The following is a 22045-nucleotide window of genomic DNA, read 5'->3' as shown; positions in this document are numbered from 1 at the left end:
ACACCAAACTTGGCAAAATTGTAGGGACTGGTAGCCCGATGTGCCTTTGCTATGTCTCAAGATATAGGCTCCAGTGGTTTTTACAAAAATTAACTTTGAAAAATATATATTGGGCTACATTGGGCTATATATATCTTGGAGCCCAAATGTAGCCCAATGTAGCCCAATGTAGCCCAATGAAGCCCAAAGATGGCCACCAGAGACAAAAAAAAACAAATGTAGCCCAAATATCAGCCAGATGTAGCCCAACTATAGCCCAATGACAGAATGTCCCAGAGTGTTCTAAAGAACAACTAGAGTGCTAACAGTCCTACTTATTACAAAGGTATGGCACACCTGAAGACATCTTGATTGGAATAAAGTGGTAACTCTTAAAACATTTAATTTAAAAAGGAACAAAATGAGGGGGTTCATTTTGCCATAGAAAGTATGATTAGCGAATATATGACGAAATCCCGCATACCATCAGTCCGCAAAAAAAATCCTGCATGTACTATTAGGCCGCAAATTAAAATAACGAAAACTTTTAGAACGAATATGCCTTTAGCATACACTAAACAACTAAACTACCCTAAACCCTAAAACACTACCCCCAGCATGACCCTACACTACACAAACAGTACAACACTACCCTAAACCCTAAAACACTACCCCCAGCATGACCCTACACTACACAAACACTACCCTAAACCCTAAAACACTACCCCCAGCATGACCCTACACTACGCAAACACTACAACACTACCCAAAACCCTAAAACACTACACCCCAGCATGACCCTACACTACGCAAACACTACAACACTACCCTAAACCCTAAAACACTACCCCCAGCATGACCCTACACTACACAAACACTACATCACAACCCTAAACCCTAAAACACTACCCCCAGCATGACCCTACACTACGCAAACACTACAACACAACCCTAAACCCTAAAACACTACCCCCAGCATGACCCTACACTACGCAAACACTACAACACTACCCTAAACCCTAAAACACTACCCCCAGCATGACCCTACACTACGCAAACACTACAACACTACCCAAAACCCTAAAACACTACCCCCCAGCATGACCCTACACTACGCAAACACTACAACACTACCCTAAACCCTAAAACACTACCCCCAGCATGACCCTACACTACGCAAACACTACAACACTACCCAAAACCCTAACACTACCCCCCAGCATGACCCTACACTACGCAAACACTACAACACTACCCTAAACCCTAAAACACTACCCCCAGCATGACCCTACACTACGCAAACACTACAACACTACCCTAAACCCTAAAACACTACCCCCAGCATGACCCTACACTACGCAAACACTACAACACTACCCTAAACCCTAAAACACTACCCCCAGCATGACCCTACACTACGCAAACACTACCCTAAACCCTAAAACACTACCCCCAGCATGACCCTACACTACGCAAACACTACAACACTACCCAAAACCCTAAAACACTACCCCCAGCATGACCCTACACTACGCAAACACTACAACACTACCCAAAACCCTAAAACACTACCCCCCAGCATGACCCTACACTACGCAAACACTACAACACTACCCAAAACCCTAAAACACTACCCCCAGCATGACCCTACACTACACAAACACTACAACACTACCCAAAACCCTAAAACACTACACCCCAGCATGACCCTACACTACGCAAACACTACAACACTACCCAAAACCCTAAAACACTACCCCCAGCATGACCCTACACTAGGCAAACACTACAACACTACCCTAAACCCTAAAATACTACACCCCAGCATGACCCTACACTACGCAAACACTACAACACTACCCAAAACCCTAAAACACTACCCCCAGCATGACCCTACACTACGCAAACACTACAACACTATCCTAAACCCTAAAACACTACGCCCAGCATGACCCTACACTACGCAAACACTACAACACAACCCTAAAACACTACCCCCAGCATGACCCTACACTAAACAACCACCACAACTCTACACTACACTAACACAACACTACACTACACAACACTACACTACACTACACAATCACTAACCCACGAAAAAATTAACACAAACCCACTTACCTCTCTCGTCATCGCGGTTTTCACAACGCAAATGCATTTACCATACATGCCTTTAAAACGTAATTCTTTGTAAAGGCATGCGCGATAAATGCACATGCGTTTTGAAAAAATGCGGGATAATGGTATGCGAGGTCAATGACCTTGCGGGATAATGGTATGCGGACTGAAAGTCTGCGGGATAAAAAATGCGGGAAAATGGCTGCAAACCATGATTAGCAGCATTGAAAATGCAATAGATCTCGCCCTCGTTTAAGTTAAAGCCATTCTGTTTGTAATGAGGTGGCTTTTTAGCTTTGCTTTTATTAGTGTTTTTAAAACTTTCATGTAAATAACATGCATATGTATATGTATGCATGCATTTATATTTATATAGATATGCAGATTATATATGTTTATATATGTATATTACCTACTGGCGATAGCCAGTGGGTATATATAGTTAGGATTTTTTCTCTATGGGATTTCTGAAAATTCTATGTCTAATAACTTTGGCGTTTGTGGACGGAATTGGCTAAATTTTCAGGAAAATGGCACATTTTGTTTCTGAGCAGCCCCTGAAAATTTGGGGGGGTTTAGCCAAGGGGGTCCCAAAACGCGTTTTTCCCATTCATTTTTCCATAGGGCGGTTGGACTCACTTTTAGCTCGAACGGCTGAATAGATTTACATGAAACTTGACAAAATTGTAGATATGGTTTGCCCGACGTGCCTTTGCTATGTCTCAATATATGTGCTCCAGTGGATTTTGAGAAATTAACGTTTAAAAAAATATATATATCTGTGACAGCGCTCCGGTTAGCGCCCCGGTTCGCGTACCTGACGCGTAACGGAACTTCACGAAGCGAAGCTGATTGGCTCTCCGGTGTCTGTCAACATTCTAAACAGTCCGGAGCGGCCGCCATCTTGTCACTCGGTACGATCGAGAGACAAGATGTGGTGAAAAACGAAGGGGGAAATGAAGGAAAGGGGGCAAGGTAGATAGTGTTGTAATAATGAGTGACTGTATGTATGAGTGATTGTATGGGTGAATGAGTGAATGTGTGTGTAGACGTAGGAATCAGTGAGTGAGTATGTAGTAACTGGTATTGGTGTGTCATGATGTCATCAGTGATGTCATTTGAGATGTCATCATGCGGCGCACCATGGGGCAAAAACGGCACAGATGCGTGATGCATCTGTGCCGTAAAGGTGGCGCATTGCTGGAGCTGCGTCGCAAGCGCGACGCAGCTCCAGCAAGGCTCGGGGGTGCCCCATCTCCACAATGCTGCGTCAAGACCTACGCCTGCTTCAAGCAGGCGCAGGGTTTTGACGCAGCATTGTCCTGAAAGTGACTGAGTGAAATCTCATAGATTTCACTCAGCCACTTTTAGGAGGCGTTCCTGTGCAGGAACGCCCCCCCCCCCTGCGCAGGAACACCTCCTTATGGCGCAGGGCTTTACAACGTGACGCATCTCCTAGATGCGTCACGTTGTAAATAGGGTGCATTATTTGCGCCGCCGTTGCGTCAAATAAAGTGACGCACCGGTGGCGCAAGGCCTTCTTAAATCTGCCCCTCCATGTTGTCGGCAGGACGCAGGTGTTCATTTTGTTCTGTTCTCACACTGCCTGCCAAGAAGGATCAGACTTCTAGCCATTCCAACTTCACCACATCTACTCTCACGCATTCCTAGCATTTTTCACCTGCAGATCTCAGATTTAATATTGCGTCGCACTGAGAGAGGCAAGGGCATGTAAACAAGGCCGAGCAGTCAGCTAAAGCAATTAACGCGGCGCACGAGGACGATCTAATTAAAGTCAGAAGACGAGATGTCACAAGAGTGTGTGGCCCACGCATACCCGCAGACACGAGACAAGATAAACAAAGAGATGAGCAGAGAGAGCCAATGTGAAGTTACAAGCCTGTTAGGAAAGAAACAAGCAGTCGCTTCACAAGAGCAAAATCATCACGGCAGGGAAGTTAATTGAAAATGCTTAATAGAAGGATAACAATATATTTGTCATCAGCTTTTACTCAACATATCGTAGCAACTAAAACTTAGGAGTTAGCTACTTCTTAATATACAAACTTCATTTAATGTTTAGTAATGTATTATACACTCCTCTTGGACACGCAGACTAACTACCCTTCTCTCCTACAGCCGACATTTTTAACTTTAAACATCTTCAAATGTCAAAAGTAATGCAAGTTTCGGGTTTGCTGCTGAATTCACAAACGCTCAGGCGAGGCAGGAAAATTGGGTAGAAAAGGGGACCAGGGGAGAAATAAAATAATGCAGTCCTAATTCCGAGACGGAGAGGTCCCCATATCTCTATTTTACCGGTAACATATGCAACAGCCTGAATCAAGCTTATATGTTCATCAATAAAAAAACAATGCACAACTGCTCGCTGTTGCCCAGTCATATGGTTGCGCCGCCTGCGTTGGCACCACATCAACTGAACAGCAGTAGCAATTTTAACAGCAGCATTCCGCCTCACTCGCCACCCTTTACCTAGAAGGTACTGAAGCATTGGCAAGCATCTAAGTTCCCCATACCAGCACCACTTATTCACTACCACAATATCTACACTGCCATTTTTGATTGGAGTGACTCTTTGTAAGGCTTGTGGCAACAATCACTTTCTTCAAAGACAAAACTTGCACACAAAAAAAGTGTGGAAATTTGAAATGTGGGCGTACACCCAGATTTTAATGGACGATATCAATCAATCAATCCAAATCAGCATTTGTAGAGCGCAGCACTGTCTCCCCCAGGGGTATCTGGGCGCGGAGGGTGCTGTGTCTGTCGAAAAGCTAGGTCTTGAGCTTCTTTCTGAAGTCCGCCAGGGAGTGTGCTGTTTGGGGGTGGATGGGCAGGTCGTTCCAAGGCTTGACAGCAAAGTGGGAGAAGGAGCGCTGCGATAAATGCGGGAGTCTGTGCAAGGGCAAGAGAGGCGTCACACAGGTGTCTTGCAGGCAGGTAGAAGTTCAGTCAGTGGTTGATGTAAGATGATATGGAACACCCGTGGAAGTGAACAGGGTCCAACAGTATTCAGAAAAAGTGTTTGCATTTGACTCCTGCTCATTATACATGTCTATGAGGGCTTGTTGGTTGCTTTAAATTTACTATAAAAGTACAGCACACAAATGTTCTATGCAGAGAAATACACGAGGGTTAATGTAATACTAAACCAGATATATTTAAGACAAAGAAGAGATTCATTTAGGTTATTCCACCTCAAAAAAATTAAAAGACAAACAAATATATAAATAATCATGGTTAGCCATTTAAGGCTTTATTTTAATTAAAAAAAAGGGCTTTGAACAGAAACACCTTATATTCTATGATTACAGGATATTGGACAATGTTGTAGACTAAGTTAAAATACTTCGAGAATCTGGTGATATATAGCGGGTTGTGTATAAATTAACACAAATATTACTTGCACAAACGATGTTGCATATTGTACATTTACATGAAAGTGAGTGGGGTGAGATGACAGTTAAAGTAAGGAGGGTGGGTGATTTGATGGTATTGATGGTGTGGCTTGTGAGCAGATCTTATTCTCAGCATGGAAGAGATGGACTTCCAAAGCAGTCGTGAAAGCAGGGACCGAAGAACTGGCCTGATTCACTAATAACTGCTTCCAATGTAGGAGAAAAAGCAGATCAAAATCGGAATGAGGTACAATACAATTTAGAAACTGTAAGGTGATTATGGTTGGAGGTGTGAATGAGAGTGCAGGGAAGTGCTAAGATAACTTTATAGACCAAAGTTAGAACTTGCAAAGGTCCAGTTTTTCACCGGCATTCATCCAACTTGGGCTTGTTAAGAAGAGGTGAGAGTGAGTCTGTTAAGATTAGGAAGGGTTTATGTAGCAGAGCCAATTATATAGTGTCCAAGGGGCAAAAGGGTAAAGTGGGAGACCATTTCAGTAATTAACGTTATTCACGACCAGCAACTTAATGGAGTGGGCTTTGACTGTAGTGAGAGGTGTGGGAAAACAGTACAGATGTTTAGAACCTGGTACTTGGAAGTCGTGGCGGTGAAAAATGAGATAAAGGACTCCATTTTCACACTGTAGTTGAAGAGCGCACCAAGAGTCCTTACAGCAGGGAAGGATGTATTTAAGTAGAAAAGAATATGAGCCAGCAGGGTAGTAAAGAGGGAGCAGGACATTTGATAATCTCAGCATGCAAGAGCGATGGACTGTCAAAAGTTAAAAATAAAGAGTGAATACTGTTTAACAACTAATAGACACAGACTAATCAAAATCCAAATCTGATACACTTTCTGAAGGAACTCGATCACTTTGCCCAAAATGCGTGACACTTTGTGGCCAATAGGACTGTAGTCCATGAACACATTTATTAACAATACACTATTTCAAGGTAATCAAAAGTGGTGGAATAACTTTAGCAGTCAACCATACCTAGACTATTCACTTTACCTCTACAGAGGATAACAATTACCTTTATCGGATCCTCATTGTGTCAATAAAATACATTTTCTTCATGCCTTACGGTTTTTGCATTCAATTATTTTTTTTTAGAATATCGAAAAGGGATTTCTAACACAAGATGATATTCTGTTTCCTTTGACAAGAGCACGGAAAATCTAGAAAAAGAAAGCATTGCTGCACTTCCACAGGTTTCACGTCAAATATATACTTTTGGCTTCTCTGTCCAACACTACATTTTTAGACTTATCAATGTAAATGGCTCTTGCGGAAAAAAGGTGTTCATGAAGGTCTGCCTACCCTTGGGAGTCTTTGACCAGATTCATTTGTTAAGTGAATACCTTAGTACCCACAAAACCTTGAAGACTGAACTCATCTAACTGTATCAGTGCATCAAATTCAGATGTTTTACTTTTTCTATAGCGCCGTAACTTCTTTTAGGCCTGAACATGAGTCATACAATCCAATTTAACATGATACTGTGTACTTCAATGTAAATAAAAGAAAGCATTTTATTAATTTAATGTGCGCTCTTTAAATGTAATTGTTTTAGAAAGGGCCATAAACTTAATAAAGGTAGAACAAGCTCCAATTTATTTGAAATTGTACTGTAAGTTATTGTTTAGTTTGTTGTAGGGATGACCTAAATAAAAGCAACAACGTTATACCTTATAAAACTTGAAAACTAAATAACCTGCCTTTTACACAGTAAATGCCAACTTTTGTATAGGCCATAAAAATAAGAGTGGTCAAAGTACACTACAGATGAGCTCTTTGAATTTATTCAAGTATTTTTTGTTTTATATATTCTGAACATATTTACCATATGGGACAGCTGTGAATACTTTAAATGTACAGAAAATAGCCTTATTCAGATTTACACCTATAGAAGAGTATAGATGAGTCTACACATTTGCTAAGAAATATGATAAAGTAAACAAAACGCCATCAGAAAATGCAAAACTCAATTTATCATCTTTGTCAGACATGGAATCAATACAAAGAGAAACAGAAGAGGCACAATATCTAGATTAGGTTATATTGTTTAAAATAAATCGGAAGATATTGGAGTGGCAACATTCTGAAACTTAGACAAGACACAAGAACACATAATACTGAAACAAAAGAAAACCAAGAAACTAAGAGAATATACCAGAAAATACTGACACGACTTCAGAAAAGAACACGACTCAGTCAAAACAAAACCCTGTTAATCTATTGAGCATAATACTTATCAAAACTCGCAGGCTGAAACTACACACTTTCTTCAAAGACAAATCAAAATGTCTTTAGGAAAGAAGACAACCAATGTGTCCATCTAGTACCTAGGAGACATACATTTGTTGGATAATCTTTCAAATATAGATAATACTGCAGAGCAGAAGAATTTATAGAACCCAGCCCAGGAATTGGATATTGACATCTACAGCTGGTAAATTGCCATTGCTGACCAACATCTACATTTACTTATTGCCTACAGAAAATTCAATAGATATTTCACACAGCGGTCACTGAAGATCTACGTCAAGCCTTTCAGAGAGCCGAAAAGAGAAAATAATACTTCAACAAAAATATCACCAATCAAGAGTGAAAGGCATTAAAAAAACTCACGGCAGAACGCTAATCTGACAACAAAAGAATCAGATAAAAAAAGGGTACATAGTTATTTACCATGCCAATGTATACATTAAGAAGGCAGAAAGGGAATTATAATATGAGCCAGGCAACAAAAAGATGGCCACGATATTACACATTATACAACTACAACTTATACAACTGGGCATGTAATATGTCCAGGAACTCCTCACTGTAGAAGAAAAATAAAATCTGTCTTTATTAATCACTCAAGGAGATCAACATTATACTTACTCCCACAAACACACAACCTGATTTCATCCTGGAGACTTGAGACGTCATTAGTGTTACATTTCAATAAGAAAAGAAGATGGGATCCAGGCCATTAGGCAAACACTACCGACCAGAAGTACACATTACAAAGCAAGTCATATGCTGATGCTAGACATTCTGGGTCTAAATATTCACAATACCCTTTCACCTTACCCGTAGAAATCTGCATACTACAAAAAGTCACTGCTATAGAAACCAAATATGCTTCCCCAAATGTCTGCATCTTTAGAGGACATGAAGAAAGACACCAGCTCTGAAGGGGGAATTCCTTACAATACATTCCCCATAAATATTCTGGGTAAGGTACATCGATGGTAACATACTTATATGGCAAGTAGAAATGGACAAACTCTGGTGCAATGTTTAACTTGACGCAGCTGGCCCGAAGTGGTTGTAGGCGGCTTGCTGTGTACTCATACATTGGTAATACTGCTATACCCGTCGTATTCTATGTTGCCGGCCCTAACAGGGTTGTAGGCACCAAGCATGTTCAACAGTACTTGCTTGCAACAAAGTTTTTTGAAACTTAAAAAAAATTAGAAATGGACAAACTCAAGGAGTAGATCGAGAGAATGAATACCAACAATTATAACATTAAACTCACATCACATAGTTCAAGAAATCAAGCCAATTTCTGTGCCTCATCATTGATATCAAAGACAATAAACTACACACCAGACTTTATAGAAAAGACACCACAAAAAAACTCAATATTGTGTGGAAAACAATAGCCAAAGAAGAATTACTTCCCATAAGTCAGAATTGTAGTGAAGAGGAAGTCTTTAAAGTTAAAGCCAAGAAATCAGTAGAACCATTTATTTTTTTAATGAGACTATGAGTCAGCAGCCTCGTAAGGAAATAGGGAAATGTTCAGTCATAACCAAGAAACGCAAACAACCACCAAAAAAGAGAGAGCGAGAACGAGACAAACTTCACCAGCCTCCTCCATGAAGGACATAACATTATACGAAAAGAACTAAAAAATAATGCACATTCTTATCCAGAATCCAACACTATATCACAAATGCCATATATGTCTTTCATAAAAAGTTTCATGCTCACCTAGGTGAGAGAAGGTTAGAGCATCCCGAAGAAGACACTCCTTGGACCAGGCAGTCAGTGACTTTTAAAGATTCCCCTCAAGTGCCTCAAGTACACAGAAAGTCACACTATATGAATTGAGCTTTACGGATTTGGGAGGTTGTCTTACGGATCGAAAAGATTGCTCTAGCGGGCTCTATTTTTTCATAGTTCCTAAGTTGTCAACACTGTGGGCAGTCATTTGCAAGAAGGTGACCGTATACAATCAAATTATCTGAATTTCTCCATGGTACCAGCTCACAAACCAGCCTCGCCCCCAGTCTTGCAGTGCCAGATCATTGCTTAGATAATTCATGGCACACGCACAACTCCCATGTTATGAAACTCGTAATGGAATGTTCTCATAACCACTCAAAACAAAAAACATGCAGCATACAGTCAAGATTAACACATATTCACTCTGTGACTCGTGCTATATTACAGCGCTGTATTTATATTTCACAAAGTGCTTACAGAATTCTCCTACACCTCTAGAAAGATATTAAGGTTCAGAAGTCCCAGAAATCCTAGAGCTGAAGTCTACTAATTTGCATAGACAGTAAAGACGAGGCTGGGTCAAATTCTGGTCAAAGTCTCAGTGGCTGTGTACTGTTCAACGGTCCTTGGGTTTCTTTTATCGATTACCTACCTTTGTGTGCAAGGGGTTATGCACAATATATAAATCAGCCTGAAACTGCCAACTGCGGAGAAATACATTACAGAAGCATCAAAATATAGGGCCCGATTATGATGGCGGCTTTCCCGCATACTCCGGACCGGCGAAAGCGACCACCGGCCCAGAGGATGCGGTAAAAACCGCAGCGGACTGAAAAAGACCCTCTGCCAGATTAGGATGGCTGGTGGATCGTTTTTCAGTCCACAGCTTTTCCACCGCGGTCGCCTCCTGTCCGCGGCGGAAAAGCACTAACATGGCTGGCGGTGTCTATCAGACACCGCCAGCCATATTAGGATGTCTGGAGGAACATGCCTTTACACTGTGGCATTTCCGCCGTGCAAAGGCATACGGATTTTTGTTTGGGGGCCCGTTGCGGGCCCCCAGGGGTGAAGGGAGGTGCACATGGGGGTACCTATGGTACCCCCCTGCATTTGCCTGCACAAAGCGGCAGGCATCGTGCGGTGCCTGCCGCTTTGTGCATGCAAATGCACAACTTACATTTTTATCATTGCAGCACCTGCCGCAATGATAAATATACAGGATGTGACCGCCAGGGTGGCAGTCACATCCTAATTTGCACGGAGGGACCGCCGCTGCCCCTGCGGACGGTCCCTCCTACTCTATGGTGGCATAATCGGCCCCATAGTGTGTAGATTTTTAAACACATTGCAAAATCTTGCCACAGCTTCAACAAGTCCCTTGTTCCTGCCTATGCAGCTCTCTCCAAACCCTCCTAAGAGGAGGGGAAATGATAAGCACCCTGAACTAACAGTTACTGTAGTTTAGGGCGCATAGAGCATAGCTGAGGAGGTAACTGATTCGGTTATGTATAGAACAGCCAATGTGTTGCAAGGCAAATATCGTTAAAAAATGAATGTCAAGATAGTTGCATATCAGTGTTAATTTCACTGCCATTTTATCGCGATGGCCACAATTTTGATATAGGCTCCGAAATTCAGCATGAAGGAGCAAAGTGGTATATATTCCCAACCCTTCATTCAAAAGTTGAAAGCTACCAGTTCTTCGAAGACATCACCCAGCACCATACAGAATTGAGAATTGATTCTATGAGAAAGAAACAGTTCTACAGTCATTTGTCCACATAAAAAACGAGCTGTGCCACCTAATTAAGAGGTGACCATAAAAAGGGTTACCATATCTAATTTCAGAAGGAATCCAGAAACCTGTAAAACTATGGTAGCAAGCAGTATTTTTTTTACATTTCTGCACATCTTTAAACATGAAAAAAGAACATGCTTATTTTGCTAGCTGGATTGGAAATTAAAGGTATAAGTGCTTGTAAATCCCTGTGGCCTTGGCCCATAGTTTTTAGGAACCCATATAAACATTCAAAAGCATGAAACACTATGGAACTGAAAATTAAACTCGGAGGCTGATATCATTGTGACAAATGCCAAGCGTTCTCCGACACCCTATCTACTCTGCACTGATTCATACTGTGGAGAATCAAATTGTAACCTGTCGTCCAACCATCCCCAAACTTTGCACACCAGCCAATACCAAATATTTCTGAAAAGCAAGCATTTTGGTGAATCTGATCAGGGTGTGTGTTATCAACACACTAGAAGGAACCGTGATATTCACAAAATGGTAATTTCAAGAAATGCATGCCTACCTGAAACTACTAAAGTCTGCTGCCAATGAGGAACATACTCTGTATCTCTGTTAAATTAAGAATTGCATGTACAGATTTACTTACTTTACAAAGTGTGAGAAGTCATGGAATGATAAGACATGCTATTGTTTGAGTAGTAAATATAGCAATTTCCCTAAATCAATGTGCCTACTTTCAAATTAATGGAAATGGTGCAACCTGCAGGGATAAATTGCTCAAAGCAGTGATTCCAGACAGCTCAGGGAATGGCCACTCATTTTTCTACCTGTCTACCAAAGAGTTTATTGTTCTAGAAGCCATGAAAAAGGCTACACCTCGAAAACATGGTTTCAGACGTGGGCTTACACTACTCACTCACTGTGGCACATATTTTATTTTTGATACTGTAATAACTAGGATGGTATGATCTGGTCAATAGACTTCAAGTAAGGCAGCGCTACGGATGGGTGCCACCACCCCTTTTTATATATCCTGGGTGTCCATAAAGATGGATGTGGGACATTAAGTCATATAAATTTATAAAACATCCTAATACATTAATAACAAATATAAAGTCATTTTTAAATAGTAATGCATCCGGTTCTGCTGAATACAAATACACAACCTCAAAACGAGAGTCCAAATCTCCTGTTATCTAAACCCAACTGGACTGAGCAAAAGCATAACCGAAACTTAATGCCACGTCACATTTCAAAATGGATTACCTCATAAACCACTAAAAATATTTTGGGATGAAATCTTGAATTGGATGTAACCAAGCCGTCCCTCGCTGGCACTACTGAGCATTCATTACCTTTACTCTGCTATATCCACAGAGTTCGAGGAGCGCCGGACCCATACCATAATTTTGAGAAATCCATGTAAAATAAATGTTCATACGGCAAATATATATTATTTTACAGGCGAAACAGGGCAAAGTGAACCTAAGCAAAGTGAGCTATGTACTTTGTGTCAAAACAGCACCAAGGAGGACGACCAGCATATCCTCTTATTCTGCCCTGCCTATGAGACAGCCAGGAAAAAATGGATAAAGCCAATGTGTAACAGTCTAGGAGTAAGATCGTGTAAAGAGGCACTGAGGATCATTAAGTCAGATACTAGAAGAGTGATTGTATTTGGTGTTAATAGATTTCTACTTTCAATAAGTTTTGTACGAAACAAGAAGGGTCTACAATTGTAAAATCAAAGAGAATTTACTATGCTCCGCTATCCACTTCATCTTTTTAACCTGTACCTATTTTTAAAGATCTGATAAGATACATTTTTAACATTGTATGCCTTTTTAACTAAAATGTTACTTCCTTTATTTAACGATCCCTGCCCATATCATTGGCAACTCCATCGTTATTCGTTCCGCTATATAGAAAATGTATTATGTATTGTATTCATTAATTTTATCATGTATTGTTGATTCAAGTATCTTTTATGGCTCAAACTGTGCCGAAATAAAGATTATGAAATGAAAATATTATTTTACAGTGTTAGTGGTTTACTGAAAATCTAGCATGAATCTGACCTTTCGAGACCTATGTTGAGCATCTCTACTTTAGAGAAAGGTATGGCGCATTTGAATTAAATAATTTAAAAATGCAACATTCTATAAGTAGGGGAATGAAGACACTTGAGTTGCCCGAATTTCTATCATCCCACGTAAGGCCAGTATGCAGCTGAAAATGGGGACACCACCGAACAGGTGCATGCAAACACCCTGCTACTGTGCATCACCAAGCATGCCTACAAGAAGGAAAAGGAGAGCTATTTCTGCTGACCCACTTAAGGATTCATTCCGTATGCCATTAGCACTGCCATACATCATTCCTGCACACTGTACATGTACGGGCAGGAACCCATTCACATGTGCATTAAAAGCTCAATACAGAGCCCGGGCAGAGAAGATTGTCAACGGAAGATTGAATTACTGCAGCATTATATGCATCTCAACAACATGTGGAGACTGCAGGGGAACAGGTTTCTAATAAAAGCAAGTTGCTTCGGGGCTGGGGTGAAATTCTGGTAGGATCACTTTTAGGAAATTAACCGCCTATCAAATCTGCATCTACATGTGTAAATATCCAAGAAAGGTGCCTGAAGCGTGGGAGAGAAATATTCACTGGGAGACACACCTCGCTACACACTAGCAGCACAAATCCATAGAAACATGACTCATTTCTTGGCGACATTTCCGACAACATTGACATCACGGACAAGCAAAAACAAACTGTAAGCACGTTGATTTGCTACTACGTCGTGGCTGGAAACAAAACGGATTTGCTGTCCACACACACTTGTTCGTTACTTGATATCCTGCCATCCGTTCAGCTTGTCCAGTGGCGGCTTCTTGTTCAAAGAACTCACATCCAAGAAAGTAGAACTGGCGCTAGATTTTTAAACGTATGTCACTTCTCCATTTGTGTTCAAATCATCCTGTTCAACCTACCAGCGGTAACTACCTAATTTTGGTTAACAGGTTCATGGGCAATTTCAGTTATTCTACCAGTACTGGCAGTTCATATTTTCGGAACAGAGTACTGCCACTTCTCACTAAGACTGTGCTACTTTCAGAAGACCGCATAGGTCCCTCAGTACAAATGCAATATTTAGACCTATATAATAATGGCACCTCATATTTAAGCCTGCAACACTTCTATTTATTGACCAGTACAGAGACCTGCCATTGACTTAATACAGAGGGGAGAAATATCCCCTTATTTTTTATTAAAACCGGGAGTTTTCCACACTCCCGGGGAAAAGATTCATTTTCAGAGCTCAACATATCCCTTATTAATGCTCATGATTCATTGACAATGTAATCCATATCTTATACATATGAGTGTTAAACATGCTTACGATAGCAATGTTGCTTGCAGCTGGCAACATAATACTTCATAATCACTAACATTCCTTATAGGTAAGTAAACTTGGTCTGATGGCATGAGTCATTTAAAATAAGAACCCTTTTCAGTACCTGCCTATCAGTTCAAAAATGAAAATGAAATGCTGCGTCTTTTAGCATAAAACGCTTGATGCAAGAAATACAAGTACAGCTTTGTATTAAAACGTTTGCTGCAGTCGAATGTTAGCAACTACAAGGCACGTGGGTTGAAACCCAGTGGGCCAACTCAGGGGCAGATTTACAATAACTGGCGCATCCCCAGGGATGCGCCAGTTATTGTGCGCCGCAGCTCCGCCACCCATGGTGCGCCGCATTTACAATGCGGCGCACCATGGGGGCAAAAACGGCACAGATGCGTGACGCATCTGTGCCTTAAAGGCGGCGCATTGCTGGAGTTACGTCGCAAGCGCGACGCAGCTCCAGCAATGCTCTGGGGGGCCCTATCTGCCCAATGCTGCGTCAAGCCTTACGCCTGCTTCAAGCAGGCGCAGGGTTTTGACGCAGCATTGGCCTAAAAGTGCCTGCGTGAAATCTTGTAGACAGACTATTAAACAATAGTCTAGATGTGAAACAACTAATGCTCCTTATGTATAACCCAGAGATTCATCTGCAGTAGCAGGAGAACACTTGAACGTATCATGTGCTAGAAGTTATTGGTTTGTCCTACACCTGTGATTTGCTAAAGGAGACTCCAAGTCGAATCAGACCCTCCAATGCAGTGTGCAGCACATTCAGAGATATGATGTATCTTTAAGTGCTCCATCTTGGTGCCCTTTTCTTTCCCTTAATCCATTTCGGGTCAGAAATACATCTTCTGAAAGTGATGGTGCCATGTCGGTTGTGGCACTTTCACTCCAACATGCTCTCACAAGTCTCGAGTTCTTGTTTTATCTATTTGGTTGCATGTAAGTTTTTAAAAGGGGAGTCCAAGGGGGAACAAAATCGATCACAAAGCTGGAGAACATCAAGACGTGAAGGTGAAACGGCATAAAAGTCGAAACAATTTTTTTTTAACTCACATAAACAGCAGTTTGTGAGATCATTCAATGCAGTGTGTATGTTTGTGAGTCCGTACCGCTGCAGTTCATGAGAATCATTAGTACTTTCACAGGAACATAACATATAATATAGTCTATACAGGTGTAAAACATCTGGCTCAGAGGAGGGACCTCAGACACCTATATGGTCTATCTACATAGGTGTCTTAAAGTGTATCCAAGTAATGTTTTATTATTTATGCATTTTGTTATTTACCATGGCTGATATGGTTTCTCCCCTGCATCAATGTTCCACACTTTTGTTCAAAGTATGGACAATGATGCAGTGAACTGTAGTTTCCAGGTAAAGGATAGCACCGGATGTGTAATTAGTTTACCTTTTAGAGTAGTGAGTGAATAGACTAACTGCCCTATGGTCGCCCAGTAACATTAGAGTGAGGATGAGTGGAAGTTCCACCCTTCTGATAGACATGATGTGAGCTAGAATGTATTTCAAATAAGAATTAATGTTTTTTAAATGATGTGTTTAAAAAGAACATACAAGTTATTCATGCACATGTGGTTCGGCATTACACAGTAAAGGCATTTTGTTAATCAAATTTTAACATTCCACAGCTCCAGTGCTTTTCAATCAGACTGAATGTAAACGCAGAACTACCACATATGGAATTACGTGCAACACAGGTCAGAGCCACCATTCAGCACCTTTAGTCTGGATGGAGTAAAATACCATCTAGTAATAATTTGTCAGTGTTTTCTTAATGTTGGGTACTTATTGACATCTTAGCAGCTATAGACCATATGTTGGACCACATTTCATCAGAGATAGGCTTCAATGTTGACAGTAGGTATTGTCCTATGGTTCAGGGGGGTGAATGAGTTAAGTGTGGCCCTTTACAAATTTTGCAAGCGTGGGGGAGAAAAGCATCCATTTTAAAGGTGTGAGAAAGGGTTGACATGCTGTGAAGGGGAAATCCCCCACCAAAAACCTCTGAAATTCTAGCCCCACTTCTACTTCTGAGCGGGAATGCAATATGCAGGTACTCAGACTTTAAGCACAATTCTCAACAAGACAGCAATTTGTTTAATGGGCCAGTGACAGCATTTCTCAGCAGAGCGGGAAAACATACAGCAATGGTATATCTCTGTAAAACATCATTATATTTCGTAGGGCAGCCCCATATTAGTCTGTGGGACTCCAACATACTAAATGGGGCAGTGGATAGGAAGAAATTACAAAGAAAAATAAGTATCTAGTCTGCATCCGTGTTTTCACATTTCAAAGCCACAATATCCATGATGCTAGTTAATGGCGGATTACAACGTTAGACTCAATCATGTGGGCATTTGCTGAATGACATCCTCAATGATGAATGGATTGCATACGTATGTGGTTATATTTGTGATGTTGCTAAATAAAAATTGGAATACAGTTTTCTCCTATCTTAAAGCATGGCTCTCACAGTCACAAATTTGCACAAAGAAATGAATGAGAGAAAACCCCATTATAAAAACGCTGTAAGCTTTTTAGAACATGCTTAAAATATCTGGAAACATTAGGGAAAAAATGCCTGTGGCAAGTCATGTGAGGATTTGTCCCGGTGATAATCCTCTGAAGAATCGTCAGAGCAAGTCATGAGACTTCACAGCACGAGTGACTGCCTTAATCTAAGTTGAGGCTAAATGGACTGCCATCCTATGTGGCTAAAGATTCCAACACATACCACTACCATGTCAAATCGCTTCAGGCCTCGCAAGAGGTATGAAGAGCGCAGGATGCAAAATTTTCAGCATAAAACTACAATGGCTGTTAACTGAGCTACAAATAACTCATCAGAAAATTGAAAAACTCGGGGATTTTCAAAATTATAATCTGCATAATGATTTAGTTTCTCAAATAAAGTGCCCTAACTGGAGAAACTACACATCAGTGAATGAAAATGAAATAACTATATAGTTAATAAGGGCAAAAAAAGGGACACACACATCCCAGAAAGGCATCATTAGTAGTAAATTGTAATTACAATAGGGGATAGAATCCAATCAAAGTGTCACTAGGCTTTAACTACATTTCAGGCGGCGAGGGTACAAATCGGTTTATTGTTCATGCAGGAAAAACAAAGAGACAAGACAGTAACGTTCTCATCTCGAAAGGCAGCATTGTCAATTCACAGACTAACTGCAGAACTTACACTATAAGAAAGATTGTGTGTAATGACTAATCAAAATCTCATTCAGCTTCAATTACATTTTAGATTTTGGTACTGGAAATAGTGGAACAGAATTCATGCAGCAAAAATAATCTGCAAAAATTGTGTTGCTGGAACGCCTGCCTTCAGTCACCTCAAAATATCGTTATTGGACGGGGACATGAAAAAATACAGCACGTCGTAGCCTGGAGGGTATTTTGTTCTGAACTTAAACGAGCTGTAGAGCTGAGTAATTGGAGCTAATACACCCTTCAGTTCAGACGTTCTTTACTAACTCGGTCAAAGCGCATGTTGGAACTTCATGAGCAACAAGTAGGCCAATCTGCAGCGGCGAAAGCAACACTCGTTTCGTTTCTGTAGTGCAGGGCAATGAACTGGTAGACTTAGATGAGAATCACTGAAGTTATCGCCCACACCGCGCCACAAATAATAAGTCAATCCACAAGGTACTTTGTCACCTTGCAAAAAATATTTTCATATTTTATGAATAGGGACATTATATTATGCCCACAGTGCGTGAGATGTCAAGTAAATCAATATTGTGGAAGGTGGGCACAGAGATTTTAAAGCAGGCACAGTGTGGCGAAGAGCAAGTGATGCGTGGCTAAGGGCAGGGGGTAAGAGGAAGTGATGCGTGCCTCAGGGCAGGGGGCACCAAAGTGGGATGGGAGGGGGCAGTAAAGTGGGATGGGAAGGGGCATCTGTCTAACCTCTTCAGAAACTTTAGATCGACCGACTTGACTTTGCCAGTCCATTAAAGAGCCTAGATGGGCATTCTTAAAAGTAAGAATGGGCATGCTAAAAGAGAAGAAAAGTGGACACCTGGTAGAAAAACACGTGTTACTTTCTAGAGTCTACAAGTAGGTGGGGGCTATCACTTCTGAGATGGCTCACATGAAGTGCCCAATACCCGTCGCTCTCTTAGAGCCTGGTCCCTTTCCTGGACACTGCCCCAGCACGTGCAGCCGCACCCGGGCCTCCCATCACCCAGACCCCCGAACTTTACTTAGGGCGACGGCGGGTACTCACGTATCGGTTGATGAGGCTCCGCAGCCGGCTGCAGTCCATGGCTCCGGCTACCGAGCAGAGAGCCTCCTCCTCACCGCCTCTTCCCCCGGTGAGCCACTGACAGGCGGTCGGATACCCCCTGCTGTCGGAAATCCCAGGCACGAGCTTTACATCGGGATCCTCGCCCCTACCAAGTGGGAAGGAAGGGTGGCAGGCTGTTGCTGCTGCCGCTGCCAGGGGTCTCCAATGCCCACTGGCTGCCCGGGTCTGCTCTCAGGTGCGCTGCCCCCTCTCGCGCCGTCCGCCCGCCCCCTGCCACTCCCCGCACTGTGGTTCACACGGACGGCCGCCGCCGGGCCCGCCCATGACCCCGCCTACCCCGGCTGGCCTGAACGGTGCACAATAGAAGACCCCACCCGATAGGCCACTGTGGATTCTCGTAGTTCCGAATGCCTCCGCCCGATTGGCTGGAACCGCCCTTTTCTATTGTTTATCCGCACCGCCTCGCGGGCGGCCGAGAAGAGGAAGAGTCTGTTGCGTCAATGGCTGTCAGAGGGAGGTGCGCCCCTCGGGGCTTCTCTGCCCGTCGGGGCTTCTCTGCCCAAGAATGAGCTCTAGGCAGACACCTGAAGTCAGGCTCGTTGCACGAGTGAGTCACCGAGCTTTACTTTGGATACGCAGCCACCATCGTCGGTAGACTTAAGTGCTACATGGATAAAATAAAATACGGACGTACATCATATTTTATGAAGCCTGTCATCTTTTAATCAGGTTCCCTACATGGCACCCACTTAAGCATTTGGGTCTAAAGGTGTGACTGTAAATGGGGCTTTGGGAGTCACTTTTTGGTCGGATGTTGCCACCTGCTGCACCGTCGGCTGAACTCGCTGGATTTATTTATACTAACAGCACCTTCATTCTCTTCCCACTGGTCCTCATGCGTTTGTTTGAGAACCTACCCATTTTTAACAGGGCACAGTTTGGCAATCATGAGAGCACACATTGTCAACGAGCTTCCAGGACGTTGCTGTATTTCCAAGTTTATGGCTGTTTCGTTTATTCTTCACCATGCATATGGATATTTCTGTAGTTCTGCTTCAGGTCCTTATTGTCTCGATGAATCAGAGCATAGCCAACTTTTCAAGCAGCTTGAATGTGTGTACAAAAACTGGAGACTTTAAAGAAAATCCGATTCCTACCAGCGCACTGGTTTAAGAACATTTGGTGCATCAATATTTTTAGTGCAGTATAAACAATGAGAAACCTAGCTGCCAATGTATCAGATTGTTATGTGTGACATTTGAATACAATCAGTGTAATTATGAGTGACTGTTCAACGACTATAAGTGGCACTTTCTTGCGAGCAAAATCAAGCAATAAAAAGGAGGAAAACAGATAAATATCAGAAATTGCACCCATTTGACCATCGAGAAACTCTAAGAAGATCTTAAAATTGATGCATAGCACCAGGAATGGAAGGGCACTAACTGAAGACAGACTGTGTGACTGCGGTTCTCAGGAACAGAAGGCAGGCAGGTACTGCAGCTGCTCAGACGATGATTTAATTGATCTGATCCAGGGGCGTAGGAGACACACCATTTCGGGGGGGGGGGGGCAACCTTGTTGAATTTCCAGTGACCCTATACAAATCACCCGTTGTGTGAGACCGTTCACCCGTTGAAAGAATGCAATTTTATAGTTTTGAAGTAAAATGTTGAGAAAGGCAGGCATGCAGGCACAGTTTGCACATATGCTTTATAGTTATTCACATTCACAAAGTAATTACACCAAATGTGGAAAAATCATGTATATTTATTCATAGTGCTTCTCATAGTTAACCCACACTCAGTTCTGTGATCCGCATGGTACATTTTTTGCAGCAGGCACACTAACCCTCTTTGCTACTTTACGATGAGCCAAAACTTCCTCTAGATACAATTCAGAACTTTCACTAGTAAGAACACTAATCACCAGAGTTATCTTGACATTTTTATAGTTGTCTGAAAACATCCTGATGCACAAGAAGTTCATGTGCTTTTAAACCAAAAATTATTTTTAAATCAAGCACCCCCCACCAAAGTCAACGCCAGGTGCGGCTGCACTGGTTGCACCGTCCTAAAGTTAGTCCTCCTATCAGCAATGTAGCAGGACAATAATTTCCAGAAACGGGGTCACAGCTAACCTCATAGCCATTATATGGGCAAAACGATCAATTTAAGTGGGGGGTGTAATATGTTGCAAAATATATATGAATATCCATACAAAAATTCATGTGTATGCACTTCAAAAGATATCATGCTTTGATAGATCACATTAACATGAGGCCTGGAGCTCAAAAGGGCTTCCTATCTGACCTTGACTGGACAAGCTTCAACAAGCTATTCTGTACCCCTTAGAGGTCACCTTGCTTGTCCAGACTACATGATGTTTCTTATTCTGGTTGTGCAAGTCGCTTATACAGTGCCGAGCCAGCCTTTCTGGTCTGACCATATCTGGCTGTTTATAATTTTCATGGTGTAGACATTGCACATCCATGTTAGCCATATTTGGCTTGGTGCCTTATTCTAGTTCAGCTGATATGGCATTTCATACTGTATATAACACCTAGAAACTTGTCACTCTGGGAAGAAGCAGTCTGAGAACCCCTAAGGTGGCAGATCTGACTTCATTCTTGCTAATTAGCAATGATGCATGCATTTGGTACCAATAAATACATTTCACTCTGTTTCTGAGCAAACCTGCTATGTCTTGTGAGTTTCATTCATTTGCTCCTGGGAGGGTGCCAGTATTTCCCCATCAAAATGGTGTCAGAAAGTGGGACATTGGAGGACTGTGATGTCACCAGTTGGTAATTGAGATGCTAAATAACTAACTTGCCTTGCTGCAAGTGACCTTTCAGTCTTTCAAACGTGTATTTAACACATAGTTGTTAGAATTGGGGGTCTCTGGTTGGCGCAGTGCAGCACTGGCGACAAGCAGGGACCCTCTCCTCCAAGTCAGGGCAAAGGATTACTCACAGAAATAAACCCTGCTCACCCTCTAGGTAGTGTGGCGCAGGCAGTCTAGGCTAAACTCCGGAGTGCATCAGGTTAAAC

The 22045-nt window shown here is 42.0% G+C and overlaps 1 protein-coding gene across 3 annotated transcripts in view; it reads right to left on the bottom strand.

The window, feature by feature from the left end:
- The window catches only part of ATP11A (ATPase phospholipid transporting 11A), a 912970-nt gene extending 893654 nt beyond the window's left edge, over nucleotides 1-19316 (bottom strand). For all 3 annotated transcript variants that reach the window (XM_078657659.1, XM_078657658.1, XM_078657657.1), the window contains exon 1: nucleotides 18972-19316. In XM_078657659.1, the coding sequence (XP_078513785.1) occupies nucleotides 18972-19010 (39 nt within the window). In that variant the 5' untranslated portion in view covers nucleotides 19011-19316. The remainder of the gene's footprint in view (nucleotides 1-18971) is intronic.
- Nucleotides 19317-22045: the final 2729 nt, after the last annotated feature.

Source organism: Lissotriton helveticus, chromosome 8 (assembly GCF_964261635.1).
Source record: "Lissotriton helveticus chromosome 8, aLisHel1.1, whole genome shotgun sequence".
Taxonomy (NCBI): domain Eukaryota; kingdom Metazoa; phylum Chordata; class Amphibia; order Caudata; family Salamandridae; genus Lissotriton; species Lissotriton helveticus.
This window is presented reverse-complemented; position numbering and strand designations above follow the sequence as displayed.